At 42.4% G+C, this 19,685-nt stretch overlaps 1 protein-coding gene across 1 annotated transcript; it reads right to left on the bottom strand.

Annotated features, from left to right (window-relative positions):
* Positions 1-12,966: 12,966 nt before the first annotated feature.
* On the bottom strand, positions 12,967-16,085 carry LOC143929805 (protein kinase C delta type-like). The gene is made up of 6 exons (XM_077453782.1): positions 16,081-16,085; positions 15,293-15,494; positions 14,821-15,204; positions 14,570-14,698; positions 14,194-14,416; positions 12,967-13,049 (listed from the first exon to the last, which is right to left on the bottom strand). The coding sequence occupies exons 1-6, from the start codon at positions 16,083-16,085 to the stop codon at positions 12,967-12,969; spliced, it is 1,026 nt and encodes a 341-aa protein (XP_077309908.1).
* Positions 16,086-19,685: the final 3,600 nt, after the last annotated feature.

Genomic DNA, 19,685 nt, shown 5'->3' with positions numbered 1-19,685 from the left:
ATCATGGGGCCCCATACAGCCTACCTGACGGAGCCCCCTTCAGCTCCACCCTGGCCCCACCCATTGCCCCTCCCCAGACCCCGGCGCCGTCTATGGATAATATAAATTTACCGTAGTGTGCTGCCATTCCACAGGTGGGCATCGTTTTAAAGCATGGTATTTTTGGTACCGTATCTATTCACCACTTGGTGCAACATCTTTTATACCGTATTTAACAAAAAAAAAAAAGGGTGCGATCTGCAAACTCGGACAGGAATCGGATCGCATGGTGTGAACACCCATGCGATCCGATTCTGCTGCGGACCAAAAAAAGGGTCCTGTGCGAATTTGGGCCGGATGCGATGCCAATTCAGCCATACTATCTGTATGGCTGAACTCGCATCGCACAGAGATCGCATGTGATTTGCACTGCAGTGCAGTGCGAATCACATCCGATTCTCGTAACCTCTGCAGTGTGAACCCAGCCTTAAAGTACAAAATTGCTTAAGATTTAAAAAAAAAAAAATTACAGGATTCTAATCACTATAGATACTAAGGTAATCACAAAAGCAGGTCAGTTTCATATTTTTTGCCTCTCACCTCAACTTCAAGATGACTGGATCGCCCGGCCCCTGCTCTCTCTGCTTCTTGTTATGGTAGTGTGTAGAGAGAGAGGATTGGGCATATCACTCCGCAGCACACAGTAACCTATTCCTAATGCTGAGCGGTGTGCGGAGTGGGTGCAGAGGATATATTCCTCTGCGCCCGAAATAGCAGAAAGAGTCCCCCCCACTGCAGTTACTATCCTAATGCTGAGCGGTGTGCGGAGCGGGTGCAGAGGATGTATTCCTCCGCGCCCGAAATAGAAGAAAGAGTCCCCCCCCGCCACTGCAGCCATACAGCCATACAGCACATCGAGAAAAAAAAAAAAAAACCTGTACCGAACGAAAGGGAGCAGAGGGGATGGTGCTGAGCGGTACACTTACACAGGCCATTCACCAGCGTCAGCCAGCGGCATGGCCCCGCCCCTTTTTCTCCTCCATTTCCGGCAAAATTTCAGTGACTCGAGTATAAGCAGAGGCGGCTTTTTTCAGCCCAAAAAGTGGACTGAAAAACTCGGCTTATACTCGAGTATATACGGTATTTAAAAAAATTACAGTATTCCAAAATGCACATTTTGGCTTTTTGAATACTTAGAAGTGCAAAAGAGGGATTTGAGGTCTTTTACACCCCCGATCCCTCCATAAAGACTACGTGTCATGGCCTATTACTGTCACAAGGGATGTTTACAATTGTCAGTCTGACACACCGCAACTCCGATCTAGGTAAAGTCTCTGACAGAGACTCTTTACCACGTGATTTGCCGTGTCCAATCACAGCTGATCACAATGTAAACAGGAAGATCCATTGATAGGCTTTTCCCCACTCGTGTCGGACAGAGCCGATCGACTGCTCTCCAGTTGATTAGTGCAGCCCCCCCCCCCCTGGATGCCTGCCCATGACCAGCAGGATGCAGCCAGGACCACCAGGGATTGCCACCACACTGGACCACCAGGTATGCCACCCTAGATAACCAGGGAAATGCCAATCAGTGCCCAGGCAGCTGCCAATCGGTGTCAATGTAAAATGCCTACCAGTGTCACCAGTGATGCCTATCAGTGAAATCTATTTGTGCCAGCCATCACTGCCACCCATAAGTACCCATCAGTGTAGCCTATCAGTGCTGCATATTAGTGCCACCTATCAGTGTCGCGTATCAGTGCCCATCAGTGCCATCTCATTGGTGCCACCTTATCAGTGTCCATCAGTGCAGCTTATCAAAAAATGTTGATCAGAATTTTATAATAAAAACAAAGAAAAACTTTTTTTTTTTTTTTCAAAATTTCTGTTCTAGCAAAAAATTAAAACCCACAGAGGTGATTAAATACCACCAAAAGAAAGCTCTATTTGTGGGAACAAAATTATAAAAATTTAGTTACAGTGTGACCATTTAAAAAGTGACAGCACTGAAAGCTGAAAATTGGCCTGGGCATGAAGGTGCGACAGTGCCCTGTATTAAAGTGGTTAGGTACCGTAATTTTAGTTTGTTGCCATTCCACGAGTGTGTGCAATTTTAAAGCGTAACCTGTTCGGTATCTCTTTATTCGGCGTAACATCATCTTTCAAAATAAGCAAAAAAAAATTGGGCTAACTTTACGGTTTTCTTAATTTTTTTTTAATTCAGTCAAGTGTATATTTTCCCCAAAAATTGCGTTTGAAAGACAGTGCAAATGACATGTGGCAAAAAATATTTCAACGCCATGTTATTCTCTAGGGTCTTTGCTAAAAAATTATGTATATTGTTTGGGAGTTCTAAATAATTTTCTAGCAAAAAATACAGCTTTGAACTTGTAAAAAAGAGGCTTGGTCCAGAAGTGGTTCACATCACAGAAACCTGACATTTTAACAGGGGTGTGTAGACTTTTTATATCCACAGTAGCAATAAACTACATTGCTATAAGCAAGTATTTTACTGAATGAAATTGATTCATTCCCTTTGTTTTGTTGTGATTGTGTTGTTATGGCCATTTGTATTGTCTTCATAGCAATAACACTCTGTTTCCCCAAAAATAAGACCTAGCGTGATTGTCGGTGATGGCTGCAATATAAACCCTATCCCAAATAAGCCCTAGTTAAAGTCCTTGTAGGTCTTATTTTCAGGGTAGGGCTTATTTTCGGGGAAACAGGGTAGGGCTTATTTGAGGGGTAGGGCTTATATTGCAGCCAACAGAGACAATCACTCTAGGTCTTATTTTTGGGGAAACAGGTATAGAATTAGAATTTTAAGAGCATATGTTTGCAAAAAAGCCAGCCCCCCCCCCCTTCAATTGATATGTATATAAATCAGTTGGATAGGTTTTGGAGCTGAGCAGAGGAAGTTGGTATATAGGAAGTTGGTGGGAGGTGCTTGGGGTCTTTTGAAACAAGCATGTGGAGAGAGGAAGGGAGATGTTTGGAAGGACAATGAGGAAAGACATGGCTACCAGAAGCTGGAGAGTTTTGGAGAACTTTTGAGTTGGACTGAGCATGGAACTATGAAGGACATTACATCTTAAACCCTAAGTTGATTAATGGTTTAGTTTACTTATTGATTATATTTGTAGGCATATTTTTGTAAGCTAAGAGTTGTGTTGTATTGTATATTCTACAGTGCAAAATACTCAACATGCCTCTCAGCAAATAGCTTGCGGTGTCTACTTTCCAAGATGGGGTCATTTGGGTAGATTTGTGCTATCTTGACATTTCATGGCCTCCAAAACTGTGAGGGGTAGTGAGGAAGTGAAATCGCCATTTTACCCCCTTAGAAAGCCTGACGGCGGTCATTGGTTTTCGGGGGACTGTACATGTCTATGCTCCCAAAAATGTGGCATCCCCTGAACTCAAGAGAAGCAGCAGAATGTATTGTGGGGTGTAATTTCACAAATGCCCATGGCACGTTTGAGCAATATATTGTTTAGTGACAACTTGTGCAAAAAAAAAACATTTGTAATTTTACCGCAACTTGTGGCAAAATGTAAAATATTCCATGGACTCAACATGCCTTTCAGCAAATAGCTTGGAGTGTCTACTTTCCAAAATTGGGTCATTTGAGGGGGTTTTGTGTATCTTGCCATTTTATGGCCTTCAAAACTGTGATAGGTAGTGAGGCTTGAATTAAAAAATGTACGCCCTTGGAAATGGGCATAAATTGGCGGTGCTTGGTTTTTGGGGGCCTGTACGTGGCTAGGCCCACAAAAAGTCTTACACGTGTGGTATCCCTATACTCAGGAGGAGCAGCAGAATGTATTTTGGGGTGTAATTCCACATATAACCATGGCATGTGTGAGCAATATATAATTTAGTGACAACTTTGTTTAATTTTTTGTGGTAATTTTTCAATCACTTGTAACCCCTCTCTTCTTTTTATCTCTTGTATACTGTTGCCGGGCAGTCTGGGATCCCTGATTAATCAAAACATGGTCTAGGTGTGTATTCCAATTGTTAATTGAGTCACCTATTTCTGTCTGTTGGCTAATGCTCTTTGAGGCTCCTTCATGATGGGATTAGCCTTGTGTCAGCTCTACCTTGTTATCTAACCATTGTGTGATGATTTGGGTAGTATTTGGTTTTATTGTTCATGTGGTGACTGCTCTACTTTTGAAGTGTATAAAAACTTGTTTTCTGTTCAAGAAACAGTGATTCCTTTGGTTTTACCTCAACATCTGGTCTGTGTATGATGCTTAGGGTAAAAGAGTTGGTATTAGCTCTCAGTCTGCTGAAAAGTTACCCACTTCTTCTGACACGGCACACTGCAGTACCTTGATGTGCCTTGTGGCGCACTGCAACACATGCATGTTGAAAGTGCATTGAGTCGATGCGTTGGGGTACCATTGAAAATGGATGGTGTAATGGTTGTGCATACTAGGCACACGACAGGCTATGTGTGTGGCAGCGATGTTCAGCTATTACATTTTATTTTTAACTATCTTTTCTGTGTTGAACTGGAGAAACAGCTGCAGTGACCTTCCTCCTCCCTCCTCCTTTCAGTTCAAACAATCCACAACCTCTTAGTTGCACGCCAGGACCTTTTTATCAGTCTATTGATCAGACACACAGACCTCTCCATTAAACAATACACAACTCTGTCTAGGTACCCTTATAAAACTGTCCAATTTGCTTGAGCAACATGGAAAACAGAGATCTGCCAGGTCATCCTATTGTAAATATCTTAGCTGAAGCCTCTAGCAATCCACATTTCTGTCTTGCCCTCTTCGTTATCCCAATATACGCCGTAACTTATGAAATAATAACAGCACAGCTAGAACAAAGACATTATTACATTTACCTCTCTCGGTTAATTTGTAGCAGTTTGAACCCAAACATCCATATGCTAGAAGGTACCTGAGTGGATTAGGCCCCCCACCCCCCTCCTATAAGAAACAGATATCTGAAATCTGTCATGTCTATATCCATTTCAAAGCTAATTTCATGCTGGCTAATATGCAAGGTAGCCAATTGTATCCTGCAGATATTCAGACATATAAATACTTATAGAAAACTGTATCCAGGATTTTGTCATAAACATAGTGACATTCCGATAACCACCTCTTAGCCCCTGTACACGCGGTCGGAGATTTCCGCAACCAAATCCGTCAGATTTTGTCCGTCGGATCTTGTTCGAAACTGTTGCATACACACGGTCGGACAAAGTTGTCAAAAAATCCGATCTTTCAGAACGTGATCACGTAATTTCGTTACGATGGGACTACATTCAGGCTAGTAGCCAATAGCTTTGATGTAGGAATTTGATCTGAGCATGCGTGGCACTTTGTCCGATCAAAATTCTCTACACATGATCGGAGTATGTCCTATCCGACCAGTTTGTCGGAAAATATTTGCAACAAGTTGGAAAATTGGGTCCGACGGATATTCAGATGGAATTAGTCCGATGCATACCACACACAGTCGGATTATCCGACAACACGGTCCAATAGGACACATTCCGACGGATTCTCCGACCGTGTGTACAAGGGCTAAGACCCGTATGATTGGTCAGATGGTATCTGTCAACCCCCCCCCCCCCCATGTGAAAAGTTAAATGCAACCACATTTTGACGGCTCTAATTTTAACATAAAATCAATGAACACCCACCTGGACTTGAGAGAGCCACTGTACCGTTTTTGCTTATTCATTGGACTCTGCAGCCCAGGATGTTGTTAAAGCGTTAACCCCCCCCCCAAAAAATCCTGTTCCCTTAACCAACTCAGGCCATTTTTTGTGATAAGGCACTGCATCGCTCTAACTGACAATTGCCCATTCTCCTGACATTGTACCCAAACAAAACTGATGTCCTTCCTTTCCCACAAATAGAGCTTTCTTTTGGTGGTATTTGATCACCTCTGCTGTTTTTATTTTTTGCGCTATAAACAAAACAAAGACTGACATTTAAAAAATATATATTTTTTACTTTCTGCTTATAGTTCCCCCTTGGAACCCAGGAACTAAGTTTTGCTGGCTTCTGCAACTCTGAACAAATGATCAAAACAACCATGATTTATTTAGGCTGTACCCACTCTGGATCCCCATGATAAGAGAAAAAAAATGAAAGTGAATGTTGCTTCTCAAAATTCTCATTTTAAACGCCCCAAAAAATGCATTTATTTGTTCCTTAACCACTTCAGCCCCAACGTATTTGCCCCCTTAATGACTAGAGCTTTTTTTTTCGATACAGCACTGCGTCGCTTTAACTGACAATCGTGCGGTCGTGCAATGTTGCACCCAAATATTTTACATCCTTTTTTTCCACAAATAGGGCTTTCTTTTGGTGATATTTGATCACCTCTGCAGTTCTCTGTAATTCTTATACATATATTTGGTAAAATCGCAATAAGCGTTGTAAAGTTTGGGGATACTAGCTCCGTGGGACCAAGTGCATAAACCGGTAAAAGGTGAAACCAAAAAGACTTTTGGGGTGTAGAGTGGTCTAGGGGTGAGTGGACCCTCGGTTAAGGTATCTGCCTAGAGTATTCTTCAAACCCAGCAGGCCTGGAGACCATTCTGATCAGGAAGTATTCAAACACACACACACACACACCATACAGTTCTCAAAGTGGTCTGACAATTTATTTCCGGACTTCAGCTCATAAGGGCAAAATGACCTCACAAAGAAAGCCCAACATGCATAAAACAATATACACCCCCAAATTCATATAGAAACTGGCCACAGGAAAGGCCGGTAGAAAAAAATAGATGGTTCTCGAACATTTGTTCTCAGTAAGAGGAACTTAACTCTTAATTTAACTCCTAACAGACTCTATGTGAATATTTATCTTAAAATGGATACTCATATTATAGGTTACAATATCTAAGATGGCAGGCAATAAGCTAAAACAAACATTAAGCTAAAATATCCCTTCAACCCCTGCAGCTAAAATGGCTTTCTAGCAACTCTCGTCTTAAATAAGATGTATTCAGCTGCTAACTTAGGGCAAAGTCCATGACTCCCCCCTTTCAGGTGGACTAAACCTAACAATTTGGAATTTTTCCACTTGAACAAAACAAAATTAAAATAAATGAATGAACAAATAACAAAAACACAAAAAAATAGCAAAATTAGAAGAAGAAAACAAAAAGGAAATAAAGGGGGAAAAAAAATCCAGAGGCTTATCCTTGAAAATACTAAAAAAGGACCTCTATAATACTTCAAACATTAAGGCCAAATCTCATAGCAAAGAAACATTAACCAGAAAGTTCTTACCATCCATGAGACTCATTAACCACTTCATTACCCACGTATAGTCAAATGACGTCTGCAGATGGGGATCTCCCATCCTGGGCGGGCGTCGTATGTCATCCTCGGCTTTCCGCCGCTACTGCAGGTCCCTCGGGACACAACCATTCCCCGATGAGGGTAATGAGCAGGTGGCAGAGCTTGCGAAACAGCGTGACCAGCTGTATCCAGTCACAGCTGGTCACTATGCAGATTGCCGCGCAAGCCGCATCGATCAGGGTTGAGGCTTTTCTCTCTGACAAAGCCTAGCCCCGATCAGGGTAAAGAGCCAATGAAAAGCTATTTATCAACAGGAAAATCCCTCTTCTAGTATATGAAAGTCGCCATTTACTTTTTTCATTTAGCCATGTATAATTCTTTCATCATCTAACAAAAATCAACAGAAACACCCAACACCTTCCTAAAGTTTATTGAAGACATCGTCACTGCCCTGATATATCAACAAGTATCCCCCCCCAGAAAGCATTCGCTCCGATTGTGCCAGCAGACTACGAGCGCCATTTTCTTGACCATATTCCACCATTAGGATCTGGAGGACGACGCCAAAATAAATGTCAGGTGTGCACCAAAAGAGGAGTTAGGAAAGACACCAGTTTCCATGGTCCCCAATGTCCCTCACAACCTGGCCTTTGCATCGGACAATGCTTCAGACACTATCACACTCTTGTAAACTATTAGGTCAGATTTCTAATAGACTACCCGTTCTCCCGTTTTCAATATCTGTCCTGAATATTTCCCTGGTGCCTCAACCAACCATATCATTGCCTTCCATGTGAACTGACCCTGGCCTGTTTCTCGACTATGCCTCTGGCTGCCGTCTGCATTGTTTAGCTAACATGTTTCTGCCTTTTACGTGAACTGACCTTGGACTATGGACTATGCCTCTGCCTACCGTCTATTTCTGCCTTTTACCTGCACTAACCTCGGCTTATTGACCATGTTTATGCCTGCCCCTTGGACTGATCTTTCACACTGCTACACAGGGGTCTCACAAATGTGTGGGGCTCCAGAATAGTGTTCTGATTTGAGAAAAACTGTTTTTGGTTTTCTGTGTTCCCAGAATAGGGTCTGGCTTTCAAGAGGCTTCAAAGAGATTTGAGTGGGAGAAGCCTCTACCCCATCCCCATTATTTCCTGACTGATGCACTAAGCTTTTATGGTTCTGCCTCCTCCCTGGGCAAATACTTTGGCTGTGCTGACCATATCACTGCCTGCTGCCTATACTAACTTTGGACAGTATTCCTGCCTGCTGCATGGATGATCCCTTAGCTGCTGCTGACCACACACATCCCTGCCTGCTACCTGGACCAATGCTTTGGCTGTGCTGAGAACATCTCTACCTGTACTGACTGTGGACAGTATTCCTGCCTGCTGCCTGGACCGATGCTCTCCTCTGTGGACCACTGTACTACTAAAACCGCAGGTAATCTTTTCTTTACCCTTTGCTCAGCAGACTGTATAATGGTTTGTAATTGGTATGTACATTTACATGCTACGAGTTAGAAATATGAAGGGCCTTCAACAATGTGATAGTTTGTCAAGAATTTATGTGTGTAATTTATACTCCTAGAACGCCTAGAGGTGCTAGTTTGATGTTGGGCCTCTGTATGTGGCCAGGCTATGTAAAAGTCTCACACATGTGGTATCACCTTACCTTACTTATTTATTGGAAATATCTTATAAATGTACAACTTTGTATTAAAAAAAATGCGTTTTCATTTATTTTTTCCACATTTTCCAAAAACTTCTGGAAAAAAATGAACTGTTCAAATGACTCATTATGCTTAATAGATTATATATTGGGGTGTTAGGTTTCCAAAACGGGGGCATTTTGTGGGCGTTTCCATTGATCTGGTGCGCCAGGGACTTTTGTGAGATGCTGTATATAATTTTTTTTTTTTACAATCGTTTGTAGATGCAAAGGCGGCTTAACGGAAATTTTTAGATGCTGTCGCGTTAAATCGTTCAGGAGAGTTTAAACAATGTCCTGTGTACATGAACTCTAACCAGACCTCTAAACCTATGATCCCGACGTGGCCCTGAATGTCTAACCTGGTTCTAGCTTATCCTGGATATCAAGCCCCAAGCTAAAGTTAACTATACATTCCTAGAACAGAAGGGACAGGGCCAACTAGAATAATAGAAGCTGCATATAAACAAGTTTACCTATCAATATACTGGTAGGTGACCACAAGACCTACAATATAAAATAACAACAATGACGGGACAGGGGTGGATCCGGGGGGGGGGGGGGCAACGTGGCAATTCCCCCCTGAGAAATTAGATGTGGGTGGGTGAGAGTGCGGGCGGTCCGGTGCTGAACCGAGTACGTTTTCCACATCAAAATCAGTTTCCCCTGTCCTTGCTTTCGGTCTAGGCTGAGATCGGAAACCCAACCCCTCCAGCCCTCTACATCGCTTCTCCTCCTACTCTCCCCTGAATGCTAATCATCCTTCTACCGCCCCCGTGCATTTGGGGGACAGTAGGAGGAGCAATGGCGCAGAGGGCTGGAGGGGCGGAGTTCTGATCTCAGCCTAGAGCCAGGGCAGGGGAAACAGATTTTGATGTGGAAACCGACATCATCTCTCCCCCCTGCCCTCACTGTGCAGGAAGCTGCGGACAGCAGAGAGATTACATCATCTCTCTGCTGCCTGACTCTGGGACACAGCAAAGACAATCCCTTAGCAGCAAGTGACACTCCGCAACTTGTGGCAGGTGATGTGGCAAGTGACAGTCCGCAACGCATGGCAGATGACGTGGCAAGTGACAACCAGCAACGTGTGGCAGATGACATGGTAAGTGACAATCTGCATCTGGTGGCAGGCAAGTGACGTGGCAAGTGACAGTCCGCAATGTGTGGCAAGTGACAATCTGCAACCTGTGGCAGGTGACGTGGCAAGTGACAGTCTGCAATGTGTGGCAAGTGACGTGGCAAGTGAAAATCCACATCTGGTGGCAGGCGACGGTGGCATGTGACACACTCAGGGCTCCTACTGATGCTGCATTATGGTGAGTTGAACCAATTCATTCTATATAACAATTTGATAATAAAATAATGCGCTTCAATCATCCTGACACCATAACAACCATGGTGCCGGGATGATTGAAGAGCCAACACCAGTAATTTCCAAGATATATTGCCTGCAAAAAAACGTATTTTCTGGTAGGGCACCTCCCGAAACTTGACTCTGAATCCACCCCTGGGACGGGGCAGAGATGCTCTGTCTGTCACATGGGTTTAGATATAGACTCAACAGCTGCAGATAAACTATGAGATCATAGGACAACTTGTATAATAGTCCCTATTGGCTTGGGGTTTAGCAGCATGGACCGGACATGAGACTTTTTCTCTCTCCACTTTCTCCTTCCAGGATTTCACAGCTCAGGAATAGGAAATGTATACATCATTTATTTACAGTCATTTACAAATTCAGACAGTAGTGGGCAACATATGCCTTCATGTGTTAATATACTTTGCAATAATGCACAAAAGTGTGATTTGGCATTGAAAGCAGAGCTTCACCCAAAAAGGGAAGTACTTCTTTTCTTCCCCCAACCATCCCCACCACCATATTTTGAAGTTTTTCCTTTTTTTAGGGAGCAGGTGCCTAATTTTCACCAGTACCCACTCCCACTTGGCCAAACAGAAGTTCTCCCCCTTTCTGCCCTTAGCTTACTGTGAGATGTCATGTCCCAGGAGGAGGAAGCTGTGGATCCATTCAGAAAGTGCAGTTGTGCCTCATGAATGTGCAGCTGTGAAGTTGCAGGAAGTTACAGCTGGATTCCCACAATTAAGATGGCAAGGTCGGGAACCCAAAAACTGGCACAGAACTATCCCTGTTAAGGACAGTGATGGATTCCTGGATTGGTAAGTGCATGTTTATTAAAAAGTCAGCAGCTAAAATAATTTTAGCTGCTGACTTTTTTTTCCAGACCAAAGATTCTTGGTCTGTGAGCAATACAATACAATACAACATTTCCAGCATGCTTATCAGCTGTTCCAATAAAATACAAAAAAAAAATCTAAACTGTTAAAAATATTAGATTTACAGTGTGTGTGTGTGTATATATATATTTATTAGGGCTGTGGAAATTAAAGATTAATTCCCTGATTAAGCGTTCATTTTTTTGATCGATCAAAATTCTTTTGATCGATCAAACAAATCACTTAGATCTTTTCTTTCTACCCATGGCCCAGCGTCCTTGCTGAGATCTAAGGAGACATGAGAGAAGTTTATGGTCCATAACCCTTTTGATACCCGCTTGCATGACCACCTGTTTGCAGAAGGGTCCATGCCATAAGGTGAGAGTGATTAGTTAGACCAGAGGTGGAGGGATTGTCACGATACTGTGGAAAAAAAAATGACTTACGTCAGTGCTACAGTTTGAATTTAAAACGTATTTGTGTGAACTGTGAAGTTGTCATGGATTGTGGAAACTAAATAGTGTCGGGTGATTGTATATAGTCTATACCACATTTATCACTGACTAATGCAGAGTTGCAATGCAAGGAGATCAGCTAAAAGTAGTTGGATCTGTATGTGTATTATAATTAATCAAAATTAGTCGATTAATCGATTTAAAAAAAAATCGATTAATCGAAGGCGAAAATTTTAATCAGTAACAGCCCTAATATATATATATATATATATATAAATATATATATATGTATGTATGTATGTATGTAAAGTCACACTGCCACTTCAAGGCCCCTCTGCAAAGTGTGGTCCCTAACTCTACTCTAATGTAATTTCCAAATTGAGACATTTATAGCAATAAATAAACTGAGCGTCTGAACTAGTTCAAGAATGTTGTTAAAAACAGAGGTTTTTGTTGCATATATTTGCAATCATATGTGGTCTGTGCCTGCAAGGCTTTTTATGTGGGCAAGACCATCGGAGAACTACGCCAAAGAATGGGTGACCATTTATACTATTCATCTGGTGGGAAATTAACCTTGGTGGGACGTCATATTGGTATTTATCATATGTGAAGCCCCAAAGAGCTCCCAGCTTGGGACATGCTGCTATCATACAATGGTGAACCCCACTGGATCTATCCTTATCATTTGTACTTGGTAACAGTGACACCTCGCATGATCAGGATTTCTGTGTCCCTTCAAAAATGTTTTCAGGGTTAATGCCTATGACTATTCTAAGTGTTGGGTGCTTGTAGCACTCAAAAATATTATTTTCACCATTTATTGTGAGAGTGATGTCATATTATTGCAGACAATGTTTTATTGCTGGTTTGACGCACCTCTAATGCCAAAAGAAATAAAAGTACCAGCCTCCAACCTCCCATTTTAGCTGATCTAATACATGCCTTGAAAATACTGGCCTCCAACCTCCCCTATAGCCAGTCCAACACACGCCTAATAAAGGACCAGCCTCCAACCTCAATTTTTAGCTGATCTAACATGCCCAGAAAATATATAGTCGATGGAATGCCTAAATAGATATTGATATTAAATTTGTTTAAAGGTTGGTATCCTCATCCTCGTTAATTATGTCAAATTTTTGTCCATTTAAATTGATCATCTCCTCTTTGTTATTACCTGTGAGCTATTCAATTAAATTTTTTCTGAATTAGAGCTCCTTAATTCCGTAAGCTGATTATAAAGATCGATGTGCCCAATCTGTGGAACTGTGTTTTATTTGTTTTGTTATTTTTAATTGTTAATTTGTTTTTGATTTATCATAGATTATTCCATTATTATCTTTGGTGAGATTTTTTTCTTTGATACTCTGTGAACCACTACCTAGAATATAATATTATTCCTGGTAAACATTGTATCTGTTTAAGGAACGTATTTGTATGAATCCATCTGGCATGGCTGACATCAGGGATCGTCCACTAGCAGCTCACAGGCACTAGGAGTTAATCTCCCAGGGGCGGACATGCGCCTCTCCATCAGAACGGAGCTCCGCCCCCTGATTAGGGGAGGACCCGTCGGTGCTTCTGGCCCAGGGATGTTCCCATGGTTACCAAAAGCTGGTGCGCGCAGTAAATTCATGACGCATGCGCACTAGGAGCGGCGGGCCCCGCGACGTCACCGCTCGGCGCCGCCTATAGTGGGTGATATACGCCGGGTTGGAGGCTTTAAAAGGGCGTCTTTCAGACTGCCCGTTAAGAGTAGGCACCCACCCCGGGGACCACGCCAGCAATCTCCACAGATACAGGTAATGGCTGTTTCTAATATGGATAGACCTTTATCACTATACTCTCTATGCTCCATAACGATGGTTGAGAGGTAAAATTACTAACTCTAAGGCTCTCTACCAATAACCTCTATAGGCTTAACATTGCCTGACTGTCTTTGCTGGCTTGGTGTGGATGATCGGAGTGATCTCCCTGGATTGGTCATTTTATGCTAGTCACTACTGCCGATCAAGGTAGGTGTTTCTCATCCCAACACACTGGTTTTCATTCCCTTTTTATCTTTCCTTATTACCTTCCTAACCATGATTATAGCACTATGGACTACTATGGTTATCTATAGTATTCTATTTTTTTTGTAACTTTATGTTATTGTCTGATACTTTCTCCTCCTTCTCCTTTCCCCCCCTCCTCCCCTTCTTTCTTCCCTTCCCCCCCTCCTCCCCTTCTTTCTTCCCTTCCCCCCCTCCCCCCTCCTTTCTTCCTTCCCCCTCCCCACTCCTTTCTTATTTCCCCCTCCCCCTCCTTTCTTCCTTTCCCCTCCCCCTCCTTTCTTCCTTCCCCCCTCCCCCCTCCTTTCTTCCTTCCCCCCTCCCCCCTCCTTTCTTCCTTCCCCCCTCCTTTCTTCCTTCCCCCCTTCTTTCTTCTTTCCCCCTCCTTTCTTCCTTCCCCCCTCCTTCTTCCTCCCCCTCCCTTACTTTATTCCTTACCCCCTCCCCTCCCCCCCCTTCCTTTCTTCCTCCAACCTCCCTTTTTAGCTGATCTAACATGCCTAGAAAATACTGGCCTCCAACATCCCCATAGTGCTGATAGCACCTGTGGCCTTTGTATTTCTCCCCATCTGCTGCTTGTAAAAGAGAACCCACAATAAAGCTTCTGATCCTCTTCTGATAATTCGGTCTTCAGTTCTAGTTTGGCAGATTCTATAATTTTCTCCATTGGCATCTGTGTCGTCAGGTCTGCTGAGCACTGTGAAGAGAATAAACATTAGTACTGAAGAATTTGTGCAATGATGGCCTTTTTGTTATAAATGATTATACACACTCAGGTGCTGGGAGAATATAGAATGCAGAACATTGGACAATGCACTGCATTGGACCCATGTGTGGTCCATATACTTACTGTGCTCATGGTAAATGGTGGGCTTACTTCTCCAGCCTCCAGTTCCAACCAGTCTATGCTCTTAAAAAATGGGTGGCTTCGCAGATCTTTAACAAGAATCGCTCTTCTTTCTGGACATTTGCATAGGAGCTGTAAAAATATACAAAAATTTGATTATCCATGATACAAAGACAATAACTATGCTATTCCACTTTTATAATTATTCATAAAATAGCCATTTTCTTTGCTGGCTATAGATGGTCTTTACTTACCTTCTCTATGAGGTCCTTGAGATCCGTATTAAAATCCTCAGGGAATCTTGGTTCATGGTTGCAGATTAAGTCTCTACAGAACTCCTCCTCGTTGTATGATTCTGTTTCTGAGTCAGCATCTGAGTTGGCATCTGAAGCAGTGTCCGAAACGTCTGATTTAGTGCCTAGATTGTTGTCTGAGCTGGCATCTAAATTAGTGTCTGAATCAGAAGCAGTATTTGAGTCAGCATATAAGTCGGTGTCGGAAGCAGTGTCTGACTTCGTATCTCTTCGTATCTCAGTATTTGACTGTTTGAATGGATAATTTGCAGTCACCAATTCATAGACTATAATTCCCAGGGAGAAATAGTCAGCAGCAAATCCATATGGCGTCTCCAAATAGATCTATGAAAATATCAAAAAGAGTAGAATGATCAGTACTGATTGTTTTACTGACAAGAAGAGAGAAAATCCAAAATAATCCAATACTCACTTCTGGTGCGATGTATTGTAAAGTACCGGCGAATGAAGTCAGGGTTTGGGATGCATGCACCTCTGTTGCTGATAAGCCAAAGTCAGCGAGTCTGACATGTCCAACACTATCCAGCAGAATGTTGTCTGGTTTGATATCCCGGTGTACAATCCCCCGGTTATGAAGGAACTGTAGGCCACAAAGGATCTCTGCGGTGAGAAATCTGATAGAGAAAAAATGATATATAAGATGACCATTCAAACAGCTTTATTTCATATAATAATCTAAGCCACAGAATAGCAAAACACTGATCCCATCGCTCCAATCATCATGTATAGTCATGTATGCTTGTAATAACTTTATCTCATTGAAAGAAAATATTATCAGTAACAGCAGAATTTAGCACAATACAAAGAAATGTTTTACTGTATATGGATATTTGAAATTACTGAATTTGTAACAAATACATTTTGCAAATTCTGAAAAATATGATTGTGATTGTACAGTCTCTCCTAAAGTGTATATAAGACCAACAGAAGACAATAAAAAAAACTTCGCCTCTTCTTACAAAACTACAAAAAAAGTTTCACATTTACAATCAAACTTTATCAAAAATTACATTATACAAGAACGTGTCAGATATATATCAAATAGATTTTTTGGTAGAGCCCCCCATATGATATAATTACTTGTAAATTAGAGAGGAAAAAGTTTAGAGATTGTCCAATCAGATGCAAGGTTGAAGGCTTCCACTGGATGATGAACTGGCCAATAACAGTTGGATAATAACAGTATGTATATGAACATACTGCATCTGTAGAGGCCTTGTGACAGTTCATTCTCGGGGTAAAAAAGAATTTTGCTAAGATATGTCCAGTGCCTGAGATGTCTGTTCGGTGTGTGATTGTACATGTATAGGTAGAGCTGTAGTAGGACAGATGTACTAAAAGTCAGACCTTCCTGCCACAATCTTGTATGTAGGACAAGCCTACACTTTTGCCCTGTACATACGGTCGGACTTTCGGATGGAAAATGTGTGATCAGATCTTGTTGTTGGAAAATCTGATCGTGCGTGGGCTCCATCTCACTTTTTCCGTCTGAATTTCTGACGCACAAAGTTTGAGAGCAGGATCTAAAATTTTCCAACAAAATCCGATTGTTTAAATTCCGATCGTGTGTAGACAATTCCGACAGACAAAGTGCCATGCATGCTCAGAATAAATCATGAGACGAAAGCTATTGGCTACTGCCCTCTTTTATAGTCCCGTCGTACGTGTTCTACGTCACCACGTTCTGAACGATCGGATTTTTCGACGACTTTGTGCAACCATGTGTATGCAAGACAAGCTTGGGCAAAAATTTGTCTGGAAAAATCAGACAGATTTTGTAGTCGGAATGTCCGCCCGTGTGTACAGGGCATAAGATGTGATCGATGTACAGTACTATGTTCTACCTCCATCCCTATTATCATGGTTCCATGCCTTACCTTGCTGTCTCAATATTTACTGGTGCTCTCTTATTTAAGAAGTTCTCCAGGTCTCCACCACTTAGGTATTCCATGACGAAGAATGCAAGATTCTGTGAAGAGGAAAGAAAGATTCAGGTTAGACATGATTCACTCTGTTTAACATCGACCTCTCCCAACAAAAATGTGAAGTTACTTACTTTTGTCTGGAAGGTACCATATGCATAAGTGCAGAATGGGCTGGCACAAGCTTCCTTCAGTATTTGGCTCTCGTTGAGGGTATCTTTGTAGAATTCGTTGTTCTTGGTCACAATTTTGAGAGCCAGCGGTTCATCACTGGAGGTGTGTGATGCCAAAACCACCTGGAGGAAACAGAGAGAGGGAAAAATTATAGGTGACAATCAGAGAAGTTCAATCACATTTAATACTTTATTTATGGGTCACCAATAATGGTAGAATCACCATAATGGCATTTTATTCATCACAGGGTCTACATTGGTTAAACAGCTGAAATTCAGGGCCCTTCTCCTACTCCTGGCTGGAGTCTCACTCATCCAGGTGTATTAAAATATTTGTCAATAAAGAATACAGCGAGAAAAGTTCATCCCATTCATTCTTCTTTTATGGAGAAGCTGATGTCCTTCACCACCCTGATTCTTTCAATGCTATATAAAGTTAGACGTCCGATTGAACGTTCAATTGAAATGAGCTAACTACATTGAAGATGCATCAAAATCAAATAAGAACAATATAATTTTTTTATAGATTGTTTTCATTAAAAAGCTGCAACAACCTGAATTGAAAAGCTCTTCCTGTATCCCTGTCTCCCCTCCCCCCAAAGCAGTGGTCTTTCTACAGAGGTTTGACAGGTCCCTTTCTGAGTCATAGCCCAGAGCTCCCAAATCTGCATGGCTTTGCTGATTGGAGAGCCCTAGCTCTGACTCATCAGGGGGCATGTCAGATCACTGCAGAGAAATCACTGCTTCCCCACAGAGAGCAAGTGCCCTGCTCTATAATATGTTGGCAGGGGACAGGTTTATCTACTTGGCATTAGCTGCTAAAGGAAAATATAACTATAAAAACAGTTTGTGCTAATTCATCTCAAATGAATTTATCAGAATTAAATGGAAAAATTTGAGCTTTAAAGTGTATGTCCAGCTCTGCAAAAGCCACACAGATAGAAATCAAAATACTTTGCTTAGCATAGGAGGAGGGTATTTCAGTCTATGTCCTTCTCGCAGATTTTCCATCACTTCCTGCTGAAACTAATGTTAGCAAGAGAGGAAGCTCTAATGTAGCCCTGGATGAACATTCTAATTAAGAGAAAAGATCTGATCACTTACCTTTCCGAAACCCCCCTCTCCAAGAAGGCGATGGAATCTGAAGCCATCCAATGTCATTGGGTTGACCTCCCCAGTGCTGGGGGACCTACGATCACATGTTGGTGAAGTCTCAATGTGGACTTCACATGTTGGTGGAGTGTCAGTATGGACTTCACATGTTGGTGGAGTCTCAATGTGTACTACACGTGTTGAAGTCTCCACGTGGACTACACGTGTTGGTGGAGTCTCCGCATGTACTACACGTGTTGGTGGAGTCTCCGCGTGGACTACACGTGTTGGTGGAGTTTCCGCGTGGACTACACATGTTGGTGGAGTCTCCGCGTGGACTACACGTGTTGGTGGAGTTTCCGCGTGGACTACACGTGTTGGTGGAGTCTCCGCGTGGACTACACGTGTTGGTGGAGTCTCCGCGTGGACTACACATGTTGGTGGAGTCCCCGCGTGGACTACACATGTTGGTGGAGTCCCCGCGTGGACTACACATGTTGGTGGAGTCTCCGCGTGGACTACACATGTTGGTGGAGTCCCCGCGTGGACTACACATGTTGGTGGAGTCCCCGCGTGGACTACACATGTTGGTGGAATCTTCGCGTGGACTACACATGTTGGTGGAGTCTCCGCGTGGACTTCATGTTTGATCTCGCTCACTGGGGCAGGCCTGCTGTGTGAGCTGTGTCTGCTGTATACATCTGCAATAAGAAAAGGAAATCAGATGTAGAACCTTCACCTACATTTGATAAATGTATCTTTGTAGAAAATCGAATTATAGACAGCAAAGTTCAAAACTCCAGTGCCAGGGACAATAAATCCTCCATGACAGGGATACAGGGACGACTCTTGGTTGTTTTAAAAATTCTGGTTGCCTGGCACTTATAATAACCCACTGGATATGATACTTACTACAAGTCAGTCAAAGTAGTTGGCAACAAGTATATTCAGTGGTGTGATGATAGACTTTAAAATGAGTGAGCTGATCACAAAGGAAGTTGTGAAGCTGCAACCGGAACTAGCTATATCACCTGCCTAGCTGCACATTGTTTCAGAGCTTGGTAAATCCAGGGCCGGTGCAAGGCCCTCACACCACCCACCCAATATGTGCTGGGCAGTGTTCTATAACAAGTGTGTTATAGAAGAGAGGTAGCAGTGATTGTATCACAGTGCCAGCATCCTGATAGACAAATGCAAAAAGAAGGATTCCCCTTGGGGTAGGACTTTAACGGCACTCAAATAGTAGTCAGGAAGTTATATAAAGATAATCCTACATTTATTAAGAAAATACAAAGATAAAAACATGTCAACCATAACTGATATCGCAAGTAGTCAAAATAGATGGCAAGGAGTTGAATCCTTCACGGGACGCGTTTTGGAGTCTACAAGAGATACTCATTCCTCAGGGGTACATGTCATTAGCAAATACTGTTGTATTACAAAAATCTATTGAATAACTTACAATTGCAACCATCAGATGCCTATAGCGCACTCCATAAGGCAACATCAAAAATAGCACAATGGCCACGGGAGACCGCTATCGCCCTTGAAGACCCAGTGTAGAAAAATATTCAGTATAAAGCCCAAAAATCAATAAAAGAGGGGCTCACTGCATGTG

The sequence above is a fragment of the Lithobates pipiens genome, unplaced genomic scaffold (assembly GCF_037356315.1).
Source record: "Lithobates pipiens isolate NorthernLeopardFrog02 unplaced genomic scaffold, aLitPip1_a1.2 Scaffold_25, whole genome shotgun sequence".
NCBI lineage: Eukaryota > Metazoa > Chordata > Amphibia > Anura > Ranidae > Lithobates > Lithobates pipiens.
This window is presented reverse-complemented; position numbering and strand designations above follow the sequence as displayed.